Source organism: Aquarana catesbeiana, linkage group LG04 (assembly GCF_042186555.1).
Source record: "Aquarana catesbeiana isolate 2022-GZ linkage group LG04, ASM4218655v1, whole genome shotgun sequence".
Taxonomy (NCBI): Eukaryota; Metazoa; Chordata; class Amphibia; order Anura; family Ranidae; genus Aquarana; species Aquarana catesbeiana.
In genome coordinates this window covers 494,514,049-494,541,627 of record NC_133327.1, presented here as the reverse complement: position 1 = coordinate 494,541,627, position 27,579 = coordinate 494,514,049, and the positions used below count along the sequence as shown (strand labels likewise).

General features: G+C 44.3%; 1 protein-coding gene across 2 annotated transcripts in view; it reads right to left on the bottom strand.

Annotated features, from left to right (window-relative positions):
• HEATR5B (HEAT repeat containing 5B) overlaps positions 1-27,579 on the bottom strand; it is a 180,405-nt gene that overhangs the window by 142,531 nt on the left and 10,295 nt on the right. The window contains exons 3-6 of one of the 2 annotated variants that reach the window (XM_073627699.1): positions 25,130-25,341; positions 12,092-12,200; positions 10,975-11,124; positions 7,460-7,631 (exon numbers count right to left, since the gene is read on the bottom strand). In XM_073627699.1, coding sequence (XP_073483800.1) covers positions 7,460-7,631; positions 10,975-11,124; positions 12,092-12,200; positions 25,130-25,341 — 643 coding nt within the window. The remainder of the gene's footprint in view (positions 1-7,459; positions 7,632-10,974; positions 11,125-12,091; positions 12,201-25,129; positions 25,342-27,579) is intronic. The other variant, XM_073627701.1, reaches the window with a different exon arrangement.

Here is a 27,579-nt window from a genome sequence, read left to right as displayed (position 1 = left end):
TGTGTGTGTGTGTGTGTGTGTGTGTGTGTGTGTGTATGTGTATACACATACATAGTGAGAGATAGATAGAGAGATAGATATATTATTTATCTCTCTATATCTACACATACACACACACACACATAGTATCTCACAAAAGTGAGTACACCCCTCACATTTTTGTAAATATTTTTATTATATCTTTTCATGTGTCAACACTGAAGAAATGACACTTTGCTACAATGTAAAGTAGTAAGTGTACAGCTTGTATAACCGTGTAAATTTGCTGACCCCTCAAAAGAACTCAACTCACAGTCATTAATGTCTAAACCGCTGGCAACAAAAGTGAGTACACTCCTAAGTCCAAATTAGGCCCAATTAGCCATGTTCCCTCCCCGGTATTATGTGACTTGTTAGTGTTACAAGGTCTCAGGTGTGAATGGGGAGCAGGTGTGTTAAATTTGAGGTTTATCGCTCTTACTCTCTTATACTGGTCACTGGAAGTTCAACATGGCACCTCATGGCAAAGAACTCTCTGAGGATCTGAAAAAAAGAATTGTTGTTCTACATAAAGCTGGCATAGGCTATAAGATTGCCAAGACCCTGAAACTGAGCTGCAGCACGGTGTCCAAGACCATGCAGCAGTTTAACAGGACAGGTTCCACTCAGAACAGGCCTCGCCATGGTCGACCAAAGAAGCCTCTTTTAAAGATGGATGCACAAGAAAGCACGCAAACAGTTTGCTGAAGACAAGCAGCCTAAGGACATGGATTACTGGAACCATGTCCTGTGGTCTGATAAGACCAATATAAACCTATTTGGTTCAGATGGTGTCAAGCATGTGCGGCCGCAACCAGGTGAGGAGTACAAAGACAAGTGTGTCTTGCCTACAGTCAAGCATGGCGGTGGGAGTGTCATGGTCTGTGGCTGCATGAGTGCTGCCGGCACTGGGGAGCTACAGTTCATTGAGGGAACCATGAATGCCAACATGTACTGTGACATACTGAAGCAGAGCATGATCCCCTCCCTTCGGAGACTGGGTCGCATGGCAGTATTCCAAAATAATGACCCCAAACACACCTCCAAGATGACCACTGCCTTGCTAAAGAAGCTGAGGGTAAAAGTGGTGGACTGGCCAAGCATGTCTCCAGACCTAAAACCTATTGAGCATCTGTGGGGGATCCTCAAATGAAAGGTGGAGGAGCACATGGTCTCTAACATCCACCAGCTCCATGATGTCGTCATGGAGAAGTGGAAAAGGACTTTTTTATGGAATTTTTTTTTTTTAGGAATTTTTATTTTTCCGCAGGAAGAAGGCAGAAGCATTTATAACTGATTGAGAACCTAGAGCCTATTGCAAGCAGAAGTAAAGTACTGTTTGAAAACCATATACAGCTGTTTCTTAGATCTAGCTAGTTACCTTAAAGTGGTTGTAAACCCTCTCATATACCAAGTGAGGTGACTAGCCTCAGAAGATACACAAAGATGAAACAAATCTCCCTACAAAAATGTTACTTGTTTATCTGCTGTCTTCTCTTTTCTATATCACTTCAAAGTGCTGAATTTAGATAAAATCCTTTGGCATCCTTTAGAAGCACAGAGTAACCGAGTAGGTTAGCGGGAAGCTGCAGTTAGAGCTCTTGTACAGTGTATGAGAGCCGATTGGAGGAAAGGGACCCCTCCTTCACACACGGCATAGGAATATTAGGATTTTTTAAAACAGCTTACCTGTAAAATCCTTTTCTTTCGAAGGACATCACGGGACACAGAGCCACAGTAATTACTGATGGGTTATATAGGGTATCACTGGTGATTGGACACTGGCACACCCTATCAGGAAGTTCAACCCCCTATATAATCCCTCCCCTTGCAGGGATACCTCAGTTTTGTAGCCAAGCAATATAGTGTATTAGAAGAGGGGCGGGACCTCTGTGTCCCGTGATATCCTTCGAAAGAAAAGGATTTTACAGGTAATCTGTTTTAAAAAATCCTATTTTCTTTCTCGAACATCACGGGACAAAGAGCCACAGTAATTACTGATGGGATGTCCCAGAGCAATGCTACCTGAGGGGGGGGAACCACGGCCAAGTAGGGTGCAATCAGACCTGAGGACCCTGTACCGCTGCCTGCAGCACACTACGCCCAAAGGCGATATCCTCATGCCTTCTCACATCCACCTGATAGAATCTGGTGAATGTATGAACTGAAGACCAGGTTGCGGCCTTGCAGATTTGAGCCATAGAGGCCCGATGATACACTGCCCAAGAAGCACAAATAGCCCTTGTGAGATGTGCCCTGATCTGAAACGGAGGAATCTTCTGTTTCAAACCGTAAGCTTGAATGATCAATTGTCGAATCCATTTAGAAATGGTAGCTTTTGACGCTGCCTGTCCTCTATTGGGGCCCTCTGGCAGCACAAACAAAACATCCGTCTTGTGGATCTGAGCAGTTGCCCCGAGATAGGCCTTAACTACTCTTACTACATCCAACGAATGTAAAGATCTCTCTTCCAGAGAACAGGGATCTGGAAAAAAGGAAGGCAGAACAATGTCTTGGTTTAAATGAAAATCAGAAACCACCTTCGGTAAAAAACTAGGATGAGGGCGCAGTACCACTCTATCCTTGTGTATAATCAAATAAGGCTCCTTACAGGAAAGGGCTGCTAATTCTGAAACTCTTCTAGCAGAAGAGATGGCCACCAGAAAAATGTACTTCCTTGTCAACAAGACTAAAGGAATCTGACTTATTGGTTCAAAAGGCTGTTTCTGTAACACAGCCAGGACCAAGTTCAAGTCCCAGGGGTTTAGGGGCGCTTTAACCGGAGGATTAAGACGCATCATCCCCTGCATAAAGCTTCGGACCAAAGAATGCGAAGCAAGTGGCCGCTGAAATAATACTGATAAAGCAGAGACCTGGCCCTTGATGGTACTCAAGGCCACCTTCATCTCTAATCCTAATTGTAGAAAATCAAGAATTCTACCTATGACATATTTCCTGGGATGCCAACCTCTGGATTCACACCAGGATACATAGGCTTTCCAGACTCTATGATAAATCATCCTGGAAGCTGGCTTCCTTGCATTAATCAAGGTAGATATGGACAGGACCTGAGAGCCCACGACTCCTCAGAACGTGGGTCTCAATAGCCAAACCGTCAAATTTTGCGTTTGTAAGGCAGAATGGAACACTGGACCTTGAGATAACAGGTCTGGGCGTACCGGTAGGGTCCACGGGGAACCCACCGTCATCCTTACTATTTCTGCATACCAAGTCCTTCTGGGCCAAGCGGGGGCCACCAGAAGTACCAACTTCCTTTCCTGCCTGATCCTGCGAAGGAGTCGTGGTAGTAGCAGAATAGGCGGGAATGCGTAAATCAGTGAGAACTGATGCCACGGAATCACCAACGCATCCGTCCCGCATGCAAGAGGATCTTTTGTCCTTGCCACAAATCTGTCTATCTTTTTGTTGAATCGGGATGCAAAAGAGATCTACATCTGGAACCCCCTATCTTTGGCATATGGCCCAAAAGACGTCGGGATGCAGAGACCATTCCCCTGGAAGTAACTGCTGGCGACTTAGGTAGTCCGCCTGCCAGTTCTCTATTCCCGGGATGAAAACTGCCGATATGCATGGCACCTGCATCTCTGCCCAGACTAAGATCTTGTTCACCTCCTTTTGAGCAGCTCGGCTCTGGGTGCCCCCCTGATGATTGACATAAGCCACTGCTGTGGCATTGTCGGACTGGACCCTGACCGGACAGACAACCCTGTAGCCTGATAGTCCAGGCTTTTAGGGCTAGATATATTGCCTGGATCTCCAGAATGTTGATGGGTAAGGTCCTCTCGGTCTTGGACCATATCCCCTGAACCGCAGACTGTTCCAAAACTGCTCCCCAACCTGACAGACTGGCATCTGTTGTTACCACCGTCCAGGTAACCGGTAGAAAGGATTTCCCCTTCTGCAGGTTTTCGGGTATGAGCCACCAATTGAGGCTCTGACGCACCGCATGCGACAGGTGCATCGGAAAGTCTAATGCCTGAACCTTCTTGTTCCAGGTCGACAGAATACTGTGTTGAAGCATTCTTAAATGAAACTGAGCATAGGGAACTGCTTCGAATGAAGACACCATCTTCCCTAGTAGCCTCATACAAAGGCGGACAAAGAGGGACCCTTCTTGGTCCTGACTGCCAGAATCAGCTCTCTTAAAGCAGCGATCTTTGCCTGGGGTAGAAATATTTTCTCCTGGCTTGTATCTAGAATCAGACCTAAATACTCCAGTCTTCTTACTGGTTTTAGGAAAGACTTTTCTAGGTTGAGGATCCAACCCAGGTGTTCTAGATACCTGACTGTGGTCCTCAAGTTTCCATTCAAAGAGGCTACCGACCAGTCTATCAAGAGCAGGTCGTCTAGGTATGCTATGACAGCTATACCCTGAGCCCTTAATCTGGCCAGAGGAGGAGCCAAGATCTTTGTGAACACTCGAGGTGCAGTGGCTATCCCGAAAAGCAGAGCCACAAACTGGAAATGGCGCCCTCCTACCTCGAAACGCAGAAACTTCTGATGAGCAGGAAAAATGGGCACATGCAGATATGCATCTCTGATGTCTATCGATTCCAGAAATTCTCCTCCCTGCAGGGTGGGAACTACTGTCTGAATTGATTCCATGCGGAAGGATTGAATCCTTAGGAATCGGTTCAGATCCCTTAAATCCAGAATGGGTCTGACATCCCCATTTGGCTTTTGGACCGTAAAGAGGTTGGAATAGAAGCCCAATACCTGGTCCTTTGCGGGAACCATCATAATGACCTCCTGCGACAAAAGTCGATCTAACGCTAGAAGGAGCGACTGCTTCTTCTCTGGATCTCTGGGGACACTTGATCTGAGGAACCGAGGAGAGGGAAATTCCTGAAACTCCAGCTTGTACCCTAAGGTTATCGTGGAGATTACCCATCTGTCCTGGAAATCCTCCTGCCAGAGCCCTGAGAACTGTCGCAGTCTTCCCCCCACTCGAGTGAGCGGGGGCGCCCCCTCATGCAGAGGTCTTAGTGTTTTGCCTAGTAGGCTTCTTCCCCCAGGACTTCTTTTGTCCCTGGGGTTGACTCTTGTCTCTGGACCCAGATGGAGGCGGCCATCGAGACTGCCTGGAGGCTGAAGCCCCTGGCGCTGGGGAAAGCATCCGTTTGAAAGAGGGACGCTTACTCTTCTTCTTGACAGGTAAGAGAGTGCTTTTCCCACAAGAGATTCTCTTGATATAGTTATCCAAGTCCTCTCCAAACAACCTTTCACCACGAAATGGAAACCCTGCCAGGAGCTTCTTACATGGTGCTTCGGCTGACCAATTTTTCAACCATAGGATTCTACGTATATGCACCAACCCCAGTGAAAGACGGGAGGTTTGCACGATAGAATGCTGCTTGGAAAGGTTTCAGTGACCCCAAAGCAGAAGAGGGTTCTTTAGCAGTTTCAGGTAGGGGCAACTTAAATGTGGAGCGGACCAATCCAGTAAGGATCTGCACTAAGACTTTCTCCTCTTGGGAAGTCGCAGAGGGTCCCTCTCCACCTGATTCCTCCGAAGAGGAATCATCCGTCCCATCCCGATACTCTGAAAGGGATTCATCTCTTTTATCCCAGAGCTCCTCTTCCTGAGGGTCTTGGGGAACAGAGGAAGGCCTAGTGCGTTTTCTTCTACTGAGTGAAGACGTAATCATGGCCATTAATCTTTCCTCTAGACCATTAATGGCTGAGGAAAAAACCTTGGGGGCCCTCAGAACCTGAACGAGATCCCCTAGTGTCTCTGGTTCTTGGGGTGCTTGAACCTTCTACCCATAGTGCAAAGCAACAAGGTGTGAGGTATACAAATGAACACTGCCTGCTGAGCGATGTAGTCTGGCTAAAAGCCTTGCTACCCAATGCTCAGTCTGCTGTTACTTCAGTAAATGCTGCCTAGGAGAATGCCTGTGTCCCACCTTACATGCGACCGTCAGCTCTGTGTCTCTCCAAAGGCTGTGTGCACCTGTACAGAGTGCCTTAATAGCCTGCAGCTGGCCTGAGTGGGAGTCTAAGCACCTGTGCTGATGTCCCGCCCCCCCCTCTACCACCCCGCCCCCCCTCGAATTTTGAAAAAACCGAGCGCTTCCCGCGCTGGCCGACTCTCCTGAACTACTATGGAGGAAGGCTGGGGGAGGGGGAGGAGGGAGAGAGGCTGGTAGTGAAGAGCCTGCCTAAAAAACAGCAATGGTCGGAAATGGCAGCCGAGGCAGCGGTGCCCGAGCAGTAAAACCGCTTTCTAGACCCCTGTTGCCTCTCTCTAGCCTGGGGGCGAACATTCATACATGAGAAATCCCCCCATCCATCCTACCTTGGAGCCGGCCTGAGACGCTGTGAAACATTTGCAGCATGAACACTGAGACAGACAATCCAGCATGACAAGGTTTGTGCTCTTGGCAGCCCCCGGTGGTCACAATAGGCATAGCATGCATTTACCTTAAAGGAGAAACCTACTAGAATTAGAAAATTCTGTGGAATCTCCTCTTACCTTATCCAGCTGCAGGGTTCAGTTTACACAGACCCAATCTTCGCCTCTCACGGTGGGCTCCGTTTAAAAAAACCGTCAGAGACTGGGGCCCCCTACGAATAGGGGGATCCAACAGTTCTGGGACCATAAAGCACCCGGCTAGAAATTAGGCTAGAAAACCATTTTCTAATATGCGGGGTCCAGCTCTCTAAAAAGAGAAGCGTTACAGGTAAAACCTTGTTTCTTTGGACACGAGGCTCGGGTACCATCCAATTCAGCCTAGAAAGGACACTTTGAATGTATCCGGTCTGCCTGGCTTGCCCCAGTATAGGATATAGGATATTCCCTTTGGAGCTCAGCACAGGACATCTTTACACGTCCATCACCTAAGACACTGGCGTAAAAACTGAGTTATCCCTGCAAGGGGAGGGATTATATAGGGGGTTGAACTTCCTGATAGGGTGTGCCAGTGTCCAATCACCAGTGATACCCTATATAACCCATCAGTAATTACTGTGGCTCTGTGTCCCATGATGTTCGAGAAAGAAAAAGGAACAACACAGAGCTGTGTTGTTAATAGACAAGCTGTGTGCTGAGCTCTGCTCCCATTCACTATTTTATCTCTGGTGTGGGGACAACTTGTCAGAAGTGACTCATGCTGATAAAGGAATGAAGCACCAGAGAGAAACGATACTCAGAGCTTTGGAGAGAGACAAGTAAATACAGATATATCTGTCTTGTTCAGATTTCATGACTGTGGATCACAACCACTTTAATAATGTCACAGATCTATATCCATACACTGTATGTATATCTATACACAATGAAGCGGGTAAAAAAAAACAACTAAAAAAAAACACAACATGACATTTGCTGTTATGGACAAAGTTTGCTCTTTATAAGCGGACTACTGCAATAATTACATACTGGTTTTAGTTAGCAGAGAAAGATTTTAATAAAACCTACCTGCTGCCTGTTTTGGCATTAATGCAGTTGCCATAACAGTTCCCAGGAGTTTAGACACCGCAACTCTGACTCCATAGTTGGAGCCTTCCAGGGCCTTGAAACAGAGTGTTGCAACATTCTCGAGCTCTGCTGTCCACATAAATACTGCTTCACTCTGAAGCTCCAACAAACACTGTAGGAAGAGAATTTATAGATTCATATCTGGCCAAGTAAACTTTCTTTCCACACATATTACAATGAGCTATAAGATACAACACATTTAAAACAGAAAACAGGAAAAAAATATATATAAATCGGCTCCTTTAAAAAGATAGTTAGGTTGAAAAAAGACACTAGTCCATAAGAGAAAAAAAACACAACACGCAAATAAAAAACCTTTGTATACACTATCCTATACCCATAGTTGATCCAGAAGAAGGCAAAAAAAAAAACAAACAAACAATAAAGCATGGTCCAATTCGCACCAGCAGGGATTCAACTATTTCCAAAAATTTATATCCAGTAATTTTTTGTGCATTTAGAAATGCATACAGCTCTTTTTTAAAACAATCTACTGAGCTGTCCAGAACTAGTTCTTGAGGGAGTCTATTTCACATTCTTACAGCTCTTACTGTGAAGAAGCCTTTCTGTATGTGAAGGTTAAATCTCTTTTTCTCCAGACGTAAAGAGAGCCCTCTTGTCCTCTGATGACCTGAAAGTGAATAACTCTCACCAAGTTCACCATATGGACTACTTATGTATTTGATCATATCCCCCACCCCATTCCCTTAATCTGCTCTTCTCAAGAGAGAATACATTCAGTTCAGCTAATCTTTCCTTATAGCGGGACTCCTCCATGCCTCTTATCAGTTTGGTTGCTCTTCTCTGCACTTTCTCCAGTTCTTGGATATCCTTTTTGAACTGGCCAAAAATGAATTGCATATTCCAGATGAGGTCTTACTAATGATTTGTACAGGGGTACAATGATGCCTTTCTTCTTTTATTAAAGGGGTTGTAAAGGTAAAAATTTTTTCACCTTAATGCATTCTATGCATTAAGGTGAAAAAACTTTTGACAATACCGCCGCCCCCAGCCCCCCCGTTTTACTTACCTGACGCCTCGAATCTTCGCTGCTCGTTCTCGTCATCTTCATTGCAGCTCAGCCTGGTCGCTGATTGGTTGCAGTGGATGGATTGAAAGCAGCGCAGCCATTGGCTCGCGCTGCTGTCAATCACATCCGATGACGCGGCGCGCCGGGGCGAGGCCGAGTGATACAGCGAGCGGCTATAGCCGCCGGCTGTATCACGGGAGCGCGCCCGCAAGCACTCACCACCATGCGAGGGAGCTCGCATTAAGGTGGTTAATGCTTGCGGGGAGGAGCTGAAACAGCCGCCGAGGGACCCCAGAAGACCAGGTTCGGGGCCACTCTGTGCAGAACGAGCTGCACAGTGAAGGTAAGTATAACATGTTTGTTATTTAAAAAAAAAAAAAAATTACCTTTACAACCCCTTTAAACTCTCCAGTATCTTCCCAACTATAAAAGCTAAACCAACAGGTCTGTAGTAACCTAGTAAAGACTTTAATCCCTTTTTAAAAATAGCCACCACGTTGGCCTTACATCAATCCAGTGGTACCATGCCAGTCATTTTAAAGTTTCTAAAAATTAATAAAAACAAACAATGGGGTAGATTTACTAAAGCTAGTGCACTCAGAATCTGGTGCAGCTGTGCATGGTAGCCAGTTTCTCACCTCAACTTCTATGCAAAAGTGAGCCCGATTTTGCACTCTCCAGCTTTAGTAAATAAACCCCACCCGGCTTTGATATAACAGAGCTCTTTAAGGGTCCTTGGACATAAGCTATCTGGTCAAGGTACTTTATTCACCTTTATTTTGTCTAAACATTTCGGGACCATGTACATTTTTAATTTTTTTTTTTGCCATTCTGGAACATTTAGGGATATGTCAATACTATCCCAATTGAGAACTTGAGCTTGCCCATTTTCCTTCCCCCTTTAACACAGAGCTGAAAAAAGGTATTTAATAAAATTGCCTTCTCTGTGTCTACAGTAACCAACTCAAAATTATCATAGCCTACATACTCAGATGTGACCTTTTTACTGTTAAAGGTATTTAAATAATTTTTGGGGGTTTGTCCTACTCTCTTTTGCAACTTGATGTTCATTTTCAAATTTTTCAGCCTTGATTACCTTTTTACATATTCTATTATATTCTTCTATTAACATTTAAATCATGATAGTGTTCTTTAATTTTTATATTTTTTGAACACATTACATTTTGAGCATATTACATGTTACACCCATATTTAGGTTATAGTTATTCATGTTCAGCACCCCCCTTCCCTTTGACAGTGGGAGGGGGTTCTTCACCCCCATAACCTCTGTCACATTTTAAGATCAGGGTGACTGTGCGGGGCTGTGCTGGGTCATTTATTCACAGGGATCTATGAAAGAATAAACTACAAATCCAAACTGCCACCATGTAGTTCAGTTTACTCCTAGTCCTTTCACACTCCCTCCAGCTTTCAAGCTGCAAGCCCATACAGGAGGTACAGGCAGAAAGCTGGTGGGGGCCCGACATTGCACTCACGATCCACTGATTGTGGATGCAATACCTTGCAGGGCCATATACACAAAACATATAAATAATTGCACATTTTTTTACCTTCAAAAATATGTGCATTTATGTTTTTGTTAAAAGGTGAACTTGGTCTTTATACATATATGTATTGCTAACAATAAAATTATTTAAACAATTGAGCTACTACGTGACCATTTACTGAAAGCAGAATACATGACCAATATTTACTATAATAATAGCAATAAAAGCAGAAGTGAAATACAAAAAACAAAAGCAGAAAACAAACTTTGAGTTATGGTTCACAAAATAATGCCTGTTAAACATAATTGATATTTATGTTTAACCCCGAGCATACAAAACAGGTTAATTCTCGCTTCCTCTAAGAGAGTGAATATTTATGAAATACTGACTTTTTTTGCAAATCTGCAGGCTATACAAGTCCATTTATATTCACTGTGGGTTAAAAGCAAAGTATAAACTAAAAACTTTGTAAAAGCACAAGATAATGACAGGTAAAAACGAGAATAATGCCGGCCATACAGTATACGAAAATTCGGCCAAACCCATTTCAGAAAAAAAAAAACGAACATTCAGCCATGAGCAAAAACGATAGTGCCATCATGTAATGACCGATAAATCGTTCAGTGGACATAAATGAATTCATTTTTTGTTCGTTTTATTACATATACCTAGTGCAGACAGTTCGGACAGGAAACACATTAACCTTTCAATCTATCGTTTGTTCGGCAGAAAATTTCCAAACTTGTCCTTAGTTTTTTCAGCTCAAAAACGTCCTAACGATTATTGATTTTGTGGCGATTAACTGTCCGAAAAACGAACAGTCTAAATGACCGAATTTCGGCCGATTTTTCGTATACTGTATGGCCAGCATAAGTGCATTTTGTTGTCCAAGACTTTGCAAAAGAAGAGAATATTACCTTGGCTACAGCACATCGAACAGCCATGGATCTGTCTGTCAAAAGGGATCGAGTATTCTTATAAATGTCTCTGTGACTGGAAGCTGCAGCTCCTCCAAGGCCACTCAGAACTTTCTGCAAACTCAGCAAAATTTCACTGCGACCCTGTGACTTGACAGAATAGAGACCAGTCACTGATCATGTATCAAAATAGAAACAGCTCTTTTTAAAGTGTCGCTAAACCCACATCATAAGAACCTATCAATAAATGCTGTACTACATGCTGTTTATATTCACTACTAGATTTGCTTTCTGTATTCTACAAAAAAAAAAAAAATGGTTGATCCTACTGCAATCTCTGCCTTCTGCCAATGCCCCCAATTTAGCTAGGGCAACTCTGCACATGCTCAGTTTTCAGTGAGTTTCTATGCTGAGCATTTCCTCCCCATCACATCTGAGCACCTCATGTGACTAAAGCAGTGTTTCTCAGCTCCAGTCCTCAAGGCACCCTCAACAGGTCATGTTTTCAGGATTTGCATTATTTTGCACAGGTGATTTGATCAGTTTCACTGCCTTAGTAATTACCACAGCCGTTTTATCTGAGGAAAATCCTGAAAACATGAACTGTGGGGATGCTTTGTGGACTGGAGTTGAGAAACACTGGACTATAGTAACACGTGTGGGTGTAAACACAGTGGTAAATGACAGCTCACTCCCTCCCTTCTCCTCCTTCATGCCATCTTGCAGGGCCGGCTGTCAAAATACAATAGCCGCACAGCAGGCTGTTTGTATACTAAACCATGTCTTCATCTAATTGAATCACGGCTGATGTTCAGCCAACAATTTTCCGACCGAAACCCTTTGATTTTTCAACTGAGAGATGCCAGGCAGGAAGCAGCGGAAAGTGCCACCTGATGAATGGAGAGAATTTCAGTCTGTTCATCAGAATCATCCAAAATGGCCAGCACTATTGATGTTCTGTATGCTGAAAATCTAGTAATGTCATTCTGGCTAACAAGGCAGTCTGTTTTCACACCTGAAGTCATATACCTTTTAAACTGTCTGCTGAAGCTGGTAGAGTCATTTTATCTTTGCTCCCTACATAAATGACAGTGGTAAAGCTCAAAATGTCACTTACCTCAGCACTTTTCAGGGACTTGAGCAGATTATTTACAGTTTCAGGAAAGGAGCTTCCCAGCATTCTGCCCATCTTTTCATAAAATGCTCCCACACATGCAACAGCAGCTCTGAAACACAACAGAAAATAACAAGTATTTATTACGATCATGAAAATACAGTATTAAAATATTTAACACAGTGTTTTAAACATAGCAGTGAATCCCTCAGATCAATTCTGGTCTCCCAAGCGGCTTACAGTCTTATGTCTCCAACGCCATACACACATTCACACATACTAGGGCCAATGTAGATGAAAGGCGACTAACCTACCAGTGAGCTTTGGGAGTGTAGGGAAAAAAACAGGGTATTCTTAACAAACCCACATAAACACTGTATACATGCACACAGTGCCACTGGTGGGAACTCAGGTCCTCAATGTTGCAAAGCTGCTGCGCTATCATCTAAGCTACCATACAATCCAAGAAACCAAGAAGCAAAGCAAATACAACTGGCATACTTTGTTAATGGTTAAAGTTGAACTCCAGGAATTAACTCCTAATAATCCATCACATTTTACAAACTGGCTGAGGGCAAGTAAGGTGCATGCATGCCACCTTTAGCAAAGTTGTGTGTGTATTCGTGACTACTGTACCTGAAATCTGGGGGGCGGCCAACTGAGAAAGTTTTGTAAAGATCTAAAACAGATTTACCACTGTAGATGACAGATTCTTACATATGCACAGTAAAGTGGTGGGGGGAGAGGTTATATATGGTTGCAGTGCTAATAAGGAGAAGGGGGGATGGAGATAACCATTTTTTAGTTACTCTTTTATGTAATACATATAGTAGCTTAAGAATGGGAACCTGTGCATCGATGGGTAGAATTGCATCATCAAACATTTTCAGCAAACATATTTTGGGTTCAGGTGGTATATTACCTTGATATTTTGTGGACATAAAAATACCAAGATCTCCCCAATACCGGTATAGATTAGGGAATCAGGTGTATTAGATCTGCTGGCCCTCTGTCACATGTAAGGCAATCAGGGATATCTTTATAATGCCACAAATGCAACTTAGCAGAGGTGTGATAAGTTCTATACAATATGAAAAGCCATGTAAGCCTTTGCGTAGGGATACTATAGTATGTGTAGTCAGTGCCTGTTCCCATAAGTCCTCAGTTAGGTGTCCTAGAGCCCCCTTCCAACTTTTTTGGCCAGTTATTTGGTCTGTGCTTGTATTTTACTGTACAAAAGCCCATATAATTGGGCAATAAGGGCTCATGAACACAATGCGTTAAAAAAAAAAAACAAGCTGCAAAGCCACTACCAAACGCCAGGAAAAAGCAGCTGTATAAACTTGCTTTTAGTTGCTTTTTATATTCGCGTTAATGCACGTTTAGCCGCGCTAGCTTTTAGCGGCATTTCTCTGCCTCTATTCAAAAATTAATGGTTCCCTACGAGAGCCCATTGATTTGAATAGAAGTCGCACCAGAAGTCGGATCATGATGATCATAGGAACGCAGAACGAACTGTACTCATATGATCCAAAGGGGAAGTATAGCCAAAAAAGCTTTGGGTATACTTCACCTTTAATCCTTAGCCTAAGTGGAAAAGTACAATTGTATCCACTTAATAATAAGGTAGGTCCAATCCCAAATGTTGCCAACACTGTCCACAGGTATTGCCACACAAAGCTATCTAAGGCTTTATGTGCACACAGCCTACTTTGACCACAGGCCGCAGGAAAAAGCAAAACTGCATTTTCCGGTGGCCATCGGTCAAAACGTTCCTATCCTGAATGCGATTCTTCAGCGTTCAGAAGAGGGAGGTCGAAGCTCCTAAACTCTGTTAAAAGCCTATGTGTACACTGACACATAGACTTTTATGGAGTTAAGTGTAGGAGCTTTGGCAAAAAAAAAAAAAAAAAAAAAAAAACACAAAAAGCTAATAAACTCAAGTTTAGGAGCTGTAGTGTACATGAAGCCTAACAGTAGCACTGCTCACTGCCCCTCCGAAGGTCTATTGGCAATTGCATATTTAAGAGTAACCTCCTCATATTATGGCAGTTGCTCTTGTGGGGATAATCCCGGCTAATATTTATGAATCAGTTTTGTCTTTTACAGTACTTTCCTAACCTATTGGCTAGAGGTGTCGCCAATATATTCACATCTGAAGTAAGAAGTGAGATGGGTCTATAAGATTCCTGCAGGAGAGGATTCTCACCAGATTTCGAGATTACCAATATTATGGCTTCCCTCATTGAATCTTAAAGGGCTTGCTGATGGTAGGCTTCCTCCAATACTTCCAGTAACTCTGGCAAGAGAATCTGACTATATAGTTTATATATTTCTAATGGAAGTCTATCAATTCCTGAAGTCTTATTATTTGCAGAATCTGCCACATCATCTATGAATTCCTCTAGAGCAAGTGGAGACTTCAAAGACTCTCCTCTATAACGTTTGTTTTTTTTTAATCAAAACCTTTTTTATTAATAAATTGCTCTTTCAATACATACAATAATTGTAACCAGTAAGTAAAAGAGTATATATATTGAACAGATTGTATCGGACATCCATAGAGCATGAGCAATGACAGAAGGTAATACAGATATTGTAATTTTTCAGCTAAAACACCAACTAGCACTTTCGATCCAATGTGTTATAACAATATTAGACACTTCTTCAGCCAATGGATTATGCAGATTCTAGTGCTTTACCTTTGAACATGATCTAACCTTTCCTGTCGCATCATGGCAGCATACACTTTGGGTTGTGACTCCGCCCCTCACAACCTGATAGGACCACATAGCTATAAGTTGTAAAGATGGCCCAGGCCCCAGTATTCTCTTATTTTTCCTCACCTGAAGGACTGAAGATGTCAGAAGCACCCCCTTACCGAATTCGCCCCAGCCCCTAGCCTCTCCTGGGTGGAAGTCCTTGCCTGTACAGCCTCTAAATGAGCTAGATGGAAGGAACCCCACTCTGGTGATCTCAGGGGTATATGCGGCTTCAGTATAAGCCTTAAACAGGCTTAGTTGTGTGCAGCGGTCTCCATCTGCCTTTCCCATTTTTTGGTGCAGCTTGCTGGGCATTGTGGTACTTCTGTTTCTCCCCTGTGCGGTCGGGCGTCTCGGCGCTTCCGCGCATGCACAGTGAGCGCTTTTAGGGCGTCCTGGCACGTTCGCCAGGTTCCAAGATGGCTGCGCATGTGCGGGCGAGACGTGACCCTGGCGGCAATGGCGGTCCTTTTAAAATGCTCAGAATGTCAGTTTCTGATGCCTCCAGCTTCCTGAGCATTTCTGACGCTGCTGTCAACTCTGCTATCAGCTCTGCTTCACCTCTGATCGCTCCCTCCTTGGGGTAAGTGTTTCTCTCTTCCCTGGTACCTTTGCTTGCATGTTTATACTTGCCTGTATCCCACCAGGGTATCACAGTTATCCTTTCCATGGAGACCGCTGCCCCAGCAGATCACCATCTTTGGTGCAAAGCTGGATACAGCAATATCCAAGGTGACAGGCGGGAAGTCTGGTCTTATCCCTTCAGACAGAAGACCAAAACAACAAAGAGCACCTCCCTTCAAGCGCAATCTCCCGGAAAGATACAGGGATGCAAAATCCTATAGTCCTGGGAAGGAGTACAGGAGAACTTGGAAGAACCCTCAGACGTCCTTCCTCAAATTCCAAAAAACCAAAACCCCTGCCTCCAATGAACAGAAACCTTTTTGAAGGTACGCCCGCCCAACCAGCGGTAGTGGGTGCCAGGCTCACAAGATTCAAGTTGGTTTGGGCGGAATTGATAAAAGAATCATGGACAGTGTCCACCATCCGGGTCGGGCACAGGTGGTCATTCAAGAACCGCCCCCCAAGGGGTCACTTCTGCGCAACCAAACTTCCTCCTTCCAGAGAGAAAAGGCTGTCCTTGGTCCAGTATATCCAGGATCTGTTAAGGAAACAAGCAATAGTGGAGGTCGCACCATCTCAAAGAGGTCAAGGTTTCTATTCCCCACTCTTTCTAGTAAGGAAAAAGTCAGGGGACTTTTGTCCTGTCCTGGACCTAAAGAAACTCAACCGGTCAATCCGGGTAGAAACATTCAGGATGGAGAGCCTTCAATCAATTCTCCAAGTGATAAATCGGGGAGACTGGATGCTCTCGATCGATCTTCAAGACGCATACTTACATATCCCGATTCACGCAGAATTCCAGAGATTCCTCCAATTTACGATAAACAGCTGGCACTTCCAATTTCGAAGTCTTCCGTTTGGAATCTCCACCGCACCCAGGACGTTCACGAAGGTCCTATTGCCCGTGATAGCCCACTTGAGAGAGAGGGGATTGAGAGTCTACCATTACCTGGACGATATCCTGCTTCTTTCGGACAACAAGGAGTCTCTCATCCAGCATCGGGGAATCCTGATCTCCACCTTGCAGTCTCTAGGGTGGCTGATAAACTGGGAGAAAAGCAGTATCCATCCCACTCAGAGAATGGTCTTTTTAGGGGCCGAGCTGGACACGAGAAAGAACACGGTGGAGCTTCCAGGGGAGAAGATTCCTCCCCTGATTCAGAAGGTGAAGAAGGCTATCTCGGCCAAGAGACTACCAGCCAGAACATGCCTCAGTATCCTGGGCTCCTTGGCATTCACCATTCCGATGGTTCAGTGGGCGCAATGGAACTCGAGGCCTTTCCAAATTTCCGTCCTGCGCCAGTGGAACGGGATTTCAATGTCCCAGTCGATTCACATCCCTCAGTAGGTGAAGCAATCATTGCTGTGGTGGACACGGCCTCGCAACTTAGAAAGGTGCAAGCACATTATCACCCCTCACCAGGAGACGGTGACCTCAGATGCCAGTCTGCAGGGGTGGGGAGCTCAACATCAGCACTTTGCGGCTCAAGGCCGCTGGCCATTCAGGGCATAGGACGCAGTGTCAAATGTGTTAGAAATGAGAGCAGCACTCCAGGCGCTCCTGTCCTTCAGCTCCCTCTTGAGAGGAAGACATGTTCTTCTGAGAATGGACAACAAGGTTTCGGTTGCCTACGTCAACAGGCAGGGTGGCACCAAAAGCAGGTCCATGATGCAGGAGGTCTGTCCTGTCCTAGAGTGGGTACAACTGAACCTGTTAAGCCTAAGGGCAGTCTATGTTCCGGGAGTCCAGAACGTGTTGGCCGACTCGCTGAGCAGGAATTTCACCTCCAACCACGAGTGGTCTCTAAACCCACAGGCCTACGCCCTCATATCCCGGACTTGGGGTTCACCAGAGATAGACCTGGCGGCAACCCCAGATAATGCGAAATGTCGCAGATTCCTATCAAGAATACCATTCCCTTCCCTGGAACTTCCAGCTGGGATACATCTTCCCTCCAACTCCTCTCATAGCGAGGTTTCTCCTGAGACTCAAGGAGTCATCGGCACTGGTGGTGGCAGTGATTCCCTTCTGGCCGAGGAGGCCATGGTTTACCACTCTGATGCAGCTGAATACGGCAGATACCCTGCCCCTTCCGTTGTCGCCAGACCTACTCTCCCAAGGTCATCTTCTTTACCCGAACCCGGAGAAGCTACATTTGATGGCTTGGAAACTGAAAGGGCTAGGTACCTAGAGCAAGGCTGTTCCCAGAGGGTAGTGGATACCCTACTCCAGGCCAGGAGGCCTACCACAAATAATACTTACAGGCGAGTCTGGGAGAAGTTTACCGCCTTCGCTCGACAGCAAGGTTGGGACCCATCCTCACCATCGGTGTCACAGGTCCTGGAGTTCCTTCAACTAGGCCTAGAGAAGGGCCTTAGATCAAGTACCTTAAAGGTCCAAATCTCGGCCCTGTCCGCCTTGACAGGAGTCAGATGGGCACAAGATCCCCTTGTGGTTCAGTTCCAACGGGCCTGTCTAAAGCGGAGGCCGCCTAGAAAACCTTCCTTCCCAGTCTGGGACCTCTCAGTTGTACTGGAAGCTCTAGCTAAGGACCCCTTCTTTCCTAATGAGAACATATCCTTATGGGATCTGACGCTGAAAGTCTCATTCCTGATAGCCATAACATCGGCTAAGAGGGTGTCAGAGATGCAAGCCTTAATGGTCAGTGATCCATATCCGATTGTATTGCCAGACAGATTAGTCTTGCAACCTTCGGACCGGTTCATCCCCAAGGTATCCTCATCCTTTCACTTCAACCAGGAGATTAACCTTCCGGCTCTCAGTACGGAACAAGGCGATCCTCACCCTCTGGACGTCAAAGGTAATGTCCTGGAGTATCTTTCAGCTACCAGACCCATCAGGAAAACGGAAAGTCTCCTAATCATTCCGCATGGATTCAGGAGGGGTCAAGCGGCATCCTCATGCACCATTGCGTCATGGCTGGTGAAGACCATCAAAAAGGCCTACTCACTGAGCAATCATCAAGTACCTGAGGGCTTAAGGGCACACTCCACTAGGGCAGTGGCAACCTCCTGGGCAGCCTATTGTAGAGTCTCGGCAATTTGCAGAGCGGCTACCTGGTCTTCCAGGAACACCTTTATGTCCCATTACAAGGTGGATTCCGCCTGCTTATCCACAGTGGATTTCAGAAGATCCGTTATCCAGGCCAATTCTTCTCTTCTGTTCTTTGTTAATAAACTTAGTTTGAATTCCCACCCAGTCTTTGCGAGTTACTCCCCAAAGTGTATGCTGCCATGATGCGACAGGAAAACGGAAAATTGTATACTCACCTTTCCGTAATTTTCCTTTCCTGTCGTATCTTCATGGCAGCATACAATCTCCCACCCGTCTGAGGTGATATATACGGAGAATACTGGGGCGGGGGCCATCTTTACAACTTATAGCTATGTGGTCCTATCAGGTTGTGAGGGGCGGAGTCACAACCCAAAGTCTATGCTGCCATGAAGATACGACAGGAAAGGAAAATTACGGAAAGGTGAGTATACAATTTTCCGTTTTTTCTCCTACCTCCAAAACCTCCCCCCAGATAGCAGTGGTGGGTCTCTACTGCAGGAGTCTGTCCATCTCCAATTGTGGTAGGGAAAGGCTGGGATCATCCAGCCATGGCTGCCAAAATGAGATCGAATTTTCTCACAGCTTTCCTGCGGCTGTAGGCTAATCGCTTCCTAAGGAGAAGTGAATTAACATTAATCCATTGTTTCCTTGTGGGAACTGTTGATGCCATCCAATATCTAGCTATAAGTTTCCTAGCCAGGTACAGCAGCCTGGTTGACTCTCCTCTATAGTTAATTGTGGTATATTCAAAGCGTTTAAAAAAAAAAAAAAAAAAATCTTCTTCAAACATCTGGAGGCAACTAACCTTCATTCTATATAGGTCCTCATAGAATTCAGTATAGCAAGCCAGTATAGTGTCATCTGTAATGAGTTTGTTTTAAATAGACATAATCACTAAGGGGTCTTTTGGGGAAGGGACAATTAATTAATTGCCAACAAATGGCCAGTGCTCTCTCCCTGCTCGTAGTATTTCTGCTGTGGGAAAAAAAAAAAAAAAAAAACCCTTGTGCCCTGCCTTTGATAAGGAGACAGTTTTATATAATTGCTGCACTTCTTTCTGACTATGCATTAATAAGGGATCTAGAATATACTGTTCTTCAGCCTCATGTACAGGTTTCATTATAACCTTTGCCTGGAGGAACTCCTAATCCTTGATATATCTTTAATAAATACCTCTTTCAAGAAGGCCATCATAATATCAATGCCACTAATACAGGTACTCCCCTAGCGCACATTAAATAAGTAGAATGCTACCGATATTTAAGTTTAGTTCTATTAAAAAGTTGGCATATCTCAACTCGTGTGTCTCCTGCAAGCAAATTATAGCTGGTTTATAGGACATTAATGTGGCCAACATGGCTTGTTTTTTTTTTACTTGAATCTCCCAACCCCCTTACATTCCATGGTATTAAAGCAGATTTTCACCCAAAAAGGGAAGTTCTTTTCCTCCTCCTCCTCTCTCCCTCCTCTGCTATATTTCAGAGCAACGCTTCTCCTTCCACCCCCCCGACCTGTCCAGCCTTCTGGGATACATAACAGGTCCCAGAAGGCTGCGGGACGATTCACAAAGCGCAGCACTGCTAGAGCATGCACAGCGAGCAGCCGGCTGTAAAGACACATAGGGGGAGATTTACTAAAACTGGAGCACACAGAATTCTGTGCAGCTGTGCAAAGTAACCAATCAGCTTCTAATTTTAGCTTGTTCAATTAGTGTTACCAAACCCACAACAGTAAAATCAGTCTGTATATGCATTTTTTTATTTGTTTTTTTGGTGCAAGTGTTTGGCACAGGGTCAATCAGCACTGTCCAGAGGGTCAGGGGTCATGCAGACTCAGGAGAATGAAAACTGATCCTACAAGCTTTAACCAGCGCTCAACCTGACACTGATGGAAGTCACAAGACTGCTAGATACTGCTGATGAGAAAAAGGTATTTAGCAGTTTATATTCAGTAAAACAATTGCAATACTATGTTCTGTGTACTATAAGAGACCAGATATAGCGAATACAGGGTCCTGGGTATAATAACATAACATTTTAAGCTTTCACAATAAAACCTAATAGCTGATTAGTTCCTATGCAAGGCTGTACCAGACTCTTTGTACACCAGTTATAGTAAGGCTACGTTTCCACTATTGCAATCCTAAAGTCGAGCGATTAATGCCCCGTACACACGATAGGATTTTCCGATGGAAAATGTGTGATAGGACCTTGTTGTCGGAAATTCCGACTGTGTGTAGGCTCCATCACACATTTTCCATAGGAATTTCCAACACACAAAGTTTGAGAGCTTGCTATAAAATTTTCCAACAACAAAATCCGTTGTCGGGAATTCCGATCGTGTAACACAAATCCGACGCACAAAGTGCCACGCATGCTCAGAATAAATTAAGAAACGAAAGCTATTGGCTACTGCCCCGTTTATAGTCCCGACGTACGTGTTTTACGTCACTGCGTTCAGAACGATCGGATTTTCTGACAACTGTGTGTGACAGTGTGTATGCAAGACAAGTTTGAGCCAACATCCGTCGGAAAAAATCCATGGATTTTGTTGTCGGAATGTCCGACCGTGTGTACAGGGCATTAGAGTGCGACTTTGGAGTGTGACTTTGAGTGCAGCCTTTATTCAACTTTACGGTCTCTGGATCAAAGTTGAATCAAAAGTTGCATCAAAGTAGTGCAGGAACCTTTTAAAGTCGCTGCAACTTTAAGTTGCATAGACTGGAACGGGAGCCATTGAAATCAATGGTCTGTGACTTGTCAAGCGACTTTATGTGTCCAAAGTTGCACTAGTGGAAACGGAGCCTAAATCTACCCCAAGTAGTCACAGCCGGCTTGCCCACAGTTAACATGCCGGCACCAAAGACTGGAGAAGAAAAGGATGGTGCTGGATGCCTGGACAGGTTTATTAAAAGTCAGGAACTACAGTTTTTGTAGCAGCTAACCTTTCATTTTTTTTTAAATGACTGAAGATCCTTCTTAAGAATGACTGTCTAGACATTGCTCTGGACCACAGTTAAGTACTTTTATTTCTGGGAGTGGGTACCCATTTCTGACACATGCCTGCTTCCACTTCTGCTATTCTCGCTTTAGTGGAAGTTCAGCCATCTTATGTAACAGATCCTAGGAGGCTGAGGGACCAGTCTGAAAGTGCAGTGCACCATGCATGCACATGCCCACCCAAAGTAATGTTAACGGGAGGGGGGGGGGGGCTAATCCTGGTGTATCAAGCCAGCATTGCCATATACAGTGCCTTGAAAAAAGTATTCAACCCCCCTGAAAGTTTCCACATTTTGCCATGTTACAACCAAAAATGTAAATGTACAGTATTTTATTGGGATTTTATGTGATAGGCCAACACAAAAGTAGCAGGAAAATTATAAATGGTTTTCACATTTTTTTTACAAATAAATATCTCAAAAGTGTGGTGTGCATTTATATTCAGCCCTCATTACTCCGATACCCCTAACTAAAATCTAGTATAACCAATTGTCTTCAGAAGACACCCAATTAGTAAATAGAGTCCACCTCTGTGTAAATTAATATCAGTATAAATACAGCTGTTCTGTGAACCCCTCAGAGGTTTGTTAGAGAATCTTAGAGAGCAAAAAGCATCATGAAGGCCAAGGAACACACCAGAAAGGTCAAGGATAACGTTTTGGAGAAGTTTAAAGCAGGGTTAGGTTATAAAAAAAAAAAATATCCCAAGCTTTGAACATCTCACGGAGCACTGTTGAATCCATCATCCAAAAATGGAAAGAGTATGGCACAACGGCAAACCTACCAAGACATGGCCGTCCACCTAAACTGACAGGCCGGTAAAGGAGAGCATTAAATCAGAGAAGCAGCCAAGAGGCCCATGGTAACTCTGAAGGAGCTGCAGAGATCTCAGTTGGGAGAATCTGTCCACAGGACAACTATTAGTCATGCACTCCACAAATCTGGCCTTTATAGACGAGTGGTCAGAAGAAAGCCACTGTTGAAAGAAAGTCATAAGAAGTCCAGTTTGCGAGAAGCCATGTGGGAGACACAACAAACGTGAAAGAAGGTGCTCTGGTCAGATGAGACCAAAATTTTACTTTTTGGCCTAAAAGCAAAACGCTATGTGTGGTGGAAAAATAACACTGCACATCACCCTGAACACAACATCCCCCATTGTGAAACATGGTGGTGGCAGCATCATGTTGTGGGGACGCTTTTCTTCAGCAGGGACAGGGAAGCTGGTCAGAGTTGATGGGAAGATGGATGGAGCCAAATACAGGGCAGTCTTAGAAGAAAACCTATTAGAGTCTGCAAAAGACTTAAGACTGGGGCTGAGGTTCACCTTCCAGCAGGACAACGGCCCTAAACATACAGCCAGAGCTACAATGCAATCATTTAGATCAAAGCATATTCATGTGTTAGAATGTCCCAGTCAAAGTCCAGACCTAAATCCAATTGAGAATCTGTGGGAAGACTTGAAAATTACCGATTACAGATGCTCCCCATCCAATCTGACAGAGCTTGAGCTATTTTGCAAAGAAGAATGGGCAAAAATGTCACTCTCTAGATGTGCAAAGCTGGTAGAGACATACCCAAAAAAGACTTGCAGCTGAAATTGCAGCGAAAGGTGGTTCTACAAAGTACTGATTCAGGGGGGCTGAATACAAATGCCCCCCACACTTTTCAGATATTTGTAAAAAAAAAAGAAATTGAAAATCATTTATTATTTTCCTTCCACTTCACAATTTATGCCACTTTGTGCCGGTCTATCACATAAAATCCCAATCAAATACATTTACCTTTTTTGTTGTAGCATGACAAATTGTGTAAAATTTCAAGGGGTATGAATACTTTTTCAAGGCACTGTATTCATAAAGTTCTGTCATAATAGGCATTTTTCCCCTGTATTAGAATGGAATTTACTTGTTCAATCCATTTACAGCAGGAATCACATCCTTCAAATATCTTACAAGTTTAGGACACTTCCATAGTATGTGTAGCAGGTTTAGTATTACACTTGGGTTATAACGGGGTGTCCAGTCTGCCACAAGTGAAAAAACTGTACTGGTGTTTGGTAAGACCGGTGAAGAATAAAAAGTTGTGACAGTTTTTGGGCAGAGGAAACCGAGATCACTGGTACAAATGCCAAAATCATAGAGTCCACTTTAAATTTATAACTTGTAACCATAAATTTTAGGCCTGACCCATTAAAAATCAGGAGATGAAAATTAACACACAATTGCAGTTGTATCCCACAGGAACTGATCAGAATTCTAGTGTAGTGTTTCTTCATAATAAAACAGTGAAATGGGATTGGTTCCCATTAGTTATAACTCCAGTTCTCTGCTGATTTTTAGTTCTCATTTTTACTTTCAAAAGATTTTTATTTTTCATTGCAGAGGAAAAACAAAATAGAGTATTAAATCGACATATATCAAGTAAATTGACAATGTATTGGGGAGGAGGTGGTATAGTTCTCATTTTTAAAGTTACATTAAGTTCCTGGAGCAGACAATTTTGCAGTGTCGATATCTGGAATCATCACAAGAATGCAAACACCAAATCAGAACAGATACAAATTTGCAATTTCAAACTGGGAGTCAATGAAAGAGGAGCGATTACTGCCAGCAGAGAAAGTTTTTAGGATGAGGGCATTGTGCCGCTAGAGCAATAGATACTAAAAAGACTAGGGAGGAAAATGTGAACGTGGGTGCATTCCCCAAGGTGGACACTCTCAGGAGCCAGACACACTGCCAACCTACCTGCAGCTCAGCTGGACCTGGTGGCTGCAGATGGCTTCTGTGTATTTGCGGGGCATCTCTGTGCTGTTCAATACCCCCCCCCCCATCTGTCAGGCAGGTCTCCAGCCTGCAACTAGGGCTCCACTGCAGTGTCACAGGCTCAGGCTTCCACAGGCAGGAATCAGCAACACATTTAGCTCATATAGGACCTCTGCAGTGTCCTGCACTCCCGCTTGCTCCTGGAAAAGGATAAATCTGTTATTGCTGGTGCCCTGTACTAGTACAGAAGCTAAAGCTTGGTAACTGTCACACTGCTGGGACTTTAAGGCATCCAGGGTAGCCAGAGCTGCAAGAAGGAGCCTTGCAGGTTTACCCTCATTCCAGAAGAAGGCAGGGGAGCAGGACAGTGCTCTCCTCTTAGGGTTAGAGTCTAGCTATCAGAGGAAACCGGAAGCCCCGTTCCTGCAGCAGGCCATGGCCCAGTGGCTGAGAACCACTGTTCTAGATAAACCATTCACAGTACATTATGCCTAGTGACATTTCTAATCAGTATAGTTACAGGTAGATAGTTGAAAACAATTTTGATGAACATATTGGAAAAAAACTGGCTCTAGACTCTGTTACAAGAATTCTACCTCAACCCCTCCTTGCTCTAGTTCTTAACAGGATGGGGGATGAGGGCTGCAGCTTCCTGCTAATGGGGTCTGAGACCTCAGCAGCTACTCAACAAGATATTCTTCAATTAAAAGGTGATCAGCATCAGGCAGCACACACAGTACTACAAGTTCTGCCCATCGGTTTGTGTTGAGAGGATTGCACTTGAGCTTCCTTGTCTTGAGTATATTTTTAAGACTTACAGTTTGGTAGGTAGATATGTAGCTGTGTCATCTTTGCTCTTGATCATTTCATTGCACTTGTCCAATGTCTGGAATACAGAGTAGGTGTCTCCAATTATGTATAACGTAGCTAGATTCTTAGCAAGTAGCTTGCGAGTTGGTGGACCAGGAGAGCTGCTTATTAGTCCTGTAAGCTGTTCCACAAGTTTCTTCTGGTTTTCTTTAACATCTGTCTGTTATAGGAATTTGAAATTAAATCTCTCACACAATGAACTATTACATAACATTTCTATTAACCCTGATGCTTTTAGATTCTCCAATGTATAAAACCAAAGTTACATGATTAAAAGAGAGGTTAGGGAATTGAAAAAAAACATTCATACTCATCTAGGTGGATGCAGCATCGGTCTAATGCTGTATATGTCCCCTGCCACCTCTAGACCAAGAACTGAGTGATCAAAGACCGCCAATCTCTCAGTTCCTGGTCTTCCAAGCAGAGAGCCTGTCAGTCACCGCTCTCTCTGCTCTGCCCCTCCAGCACTCCTTGAAGCGCCGGGCTGTGCAGGGGGTGAAAGCAGCTGGCTCACTCTCCCAGATGCCCACTGAGAAGCTGAGTCTGCTGCCGGTCCAGGCGTGTGGGAGGATCGCTACAATAAAGTTGGGATTGATTTAGGCCCCTTTCACACGATTGGACCGTTCAGGTCCGCCTGTCAGTTTTGACGGCGGACCTGAACGGGCGCTCCATGTTAGCCTATGGAGCGACGGATGTCAGCGGAGACATGTCCGCTGACATCCGACCCCGTCCGACCCGCTAAAAGCAGACGGATGGCCCTACGTCCAGATCCGTCGCTGGCGGATCGGATTGAGATCTGACGAAAACGGACAGGCTGTCCGTTTTCATCCGATCCCTCCATAGGCAGCAGCGACACCTGACAAGCCCCTCCCCGCTCAGTGAGCAGAGAGGGACCTGTCATCCGCCGGCTCAGCGGAGATCAACTGAGAGATCTCCTGCTGAGCCGGCGGACCAAGGCGGGCTCTGTGGAAACAGAGTCCGCCTCGTGTGAATGAGGCCTTAGAGCCTGGGCCCGCTGAGTGACGTAGTCTGAAACCAGGTCATAAGAGTGCAGAACTTCGTACACTGCTGTGATCCAATGGGGAAGTAGGGCCCAAGACTTTTGATCCTACTGCTCCTTTAAACTAAGCCAAAATAAATAGTGTAAATATATGTATATAATTTTGCAGAGTTTGACTTTGTCCATGGACAAGCTCATTTCCAGACAGAGTTCACTCATGTCAAGTCAGCAATAACATGTTATAAACTGTAAGAATCCATACAACTACAATCAAAACACATAACAAACCAAACCTCACCAGACACAACCATGATGCCCAGGCATCCCAAGTCAGAATGGGTTAAAAATGAAACATCAGTGGGCCTGTAACCATATACAGATTGATATTCAACACCACTATGTTTAAAAAAAAAAAGAGAACATGCTTAATGAGGATATGTGCACAGCAGGAGACAATTAACTGGAGCACGCTCACAGTCCTATTATCCCTGGGGAAAGTAGCGTCACAAAGACACCTTCTAAAGAGGTCTTTCATCTGGCAACTGATATGCATATCTTTATCACAATTCAAAACTGACTGCCTCTAATAAGGCATAACACTCATAGCTTGCTTTCCACAGTTATAATTAACACAAAGGAATGCTTGTACTGAGCTTCAAAACATGCACACATGCCATAAAAGCCATGGGACATGGGAGAGTTAATAATATGAAGCCATACAGGTTCAGATATCTATGTATGTTCCTTAAAATGTTGATAAATAAGTGGACTAATAAAGGAACAGCCTTCTCCAGAACCTCTCCATATACCATACCCCAATCTGTCCAGTTATTTCTTACTCTATCCGCCTTTTGGCAATCCTTGAAAACACATATCTTTAGGGAAGCCTACGTTGCCTCCACCTAAAAACTGTACTTCTGCTTGCTCCATCAATTCATCTCTCAAAATGATTACCCTTTGTACCACTTGCCTCTTATTTTTAGATTGTGAACTCCATGAGCAGGATTCTCCTAATCCTCTTGTATCAAATTGTATTGCAACTGTTCTGTCTCCCTTTATTGCAAAGTGCTGCGCAAACTGTTATCCTGTATAATAAGTGTCCCGATCACAACCATAGTTATATATTTTTATCACAAAACGCAGTGCAGTTGTAAGGGTTAAATGCTTCAGCTAAACATAGTCGTGGAAATGATCTTAGCGTGCAACTGATGGCCCCTCTGACCTGGGGACAGTATTTGTCTGTATTAACCCTGTAGGTGGAAGGGACTGTTTAGCTAAACATTTCACTGTTAGGAACAGAGGTGTTTGTGTGCAAAAACCATCCTATGATGGGCTAGAGAGCAGATTTATTTTTAGTAGACTTTAGACTCTAATGCCACTGTTTTAGACATAGGCCCC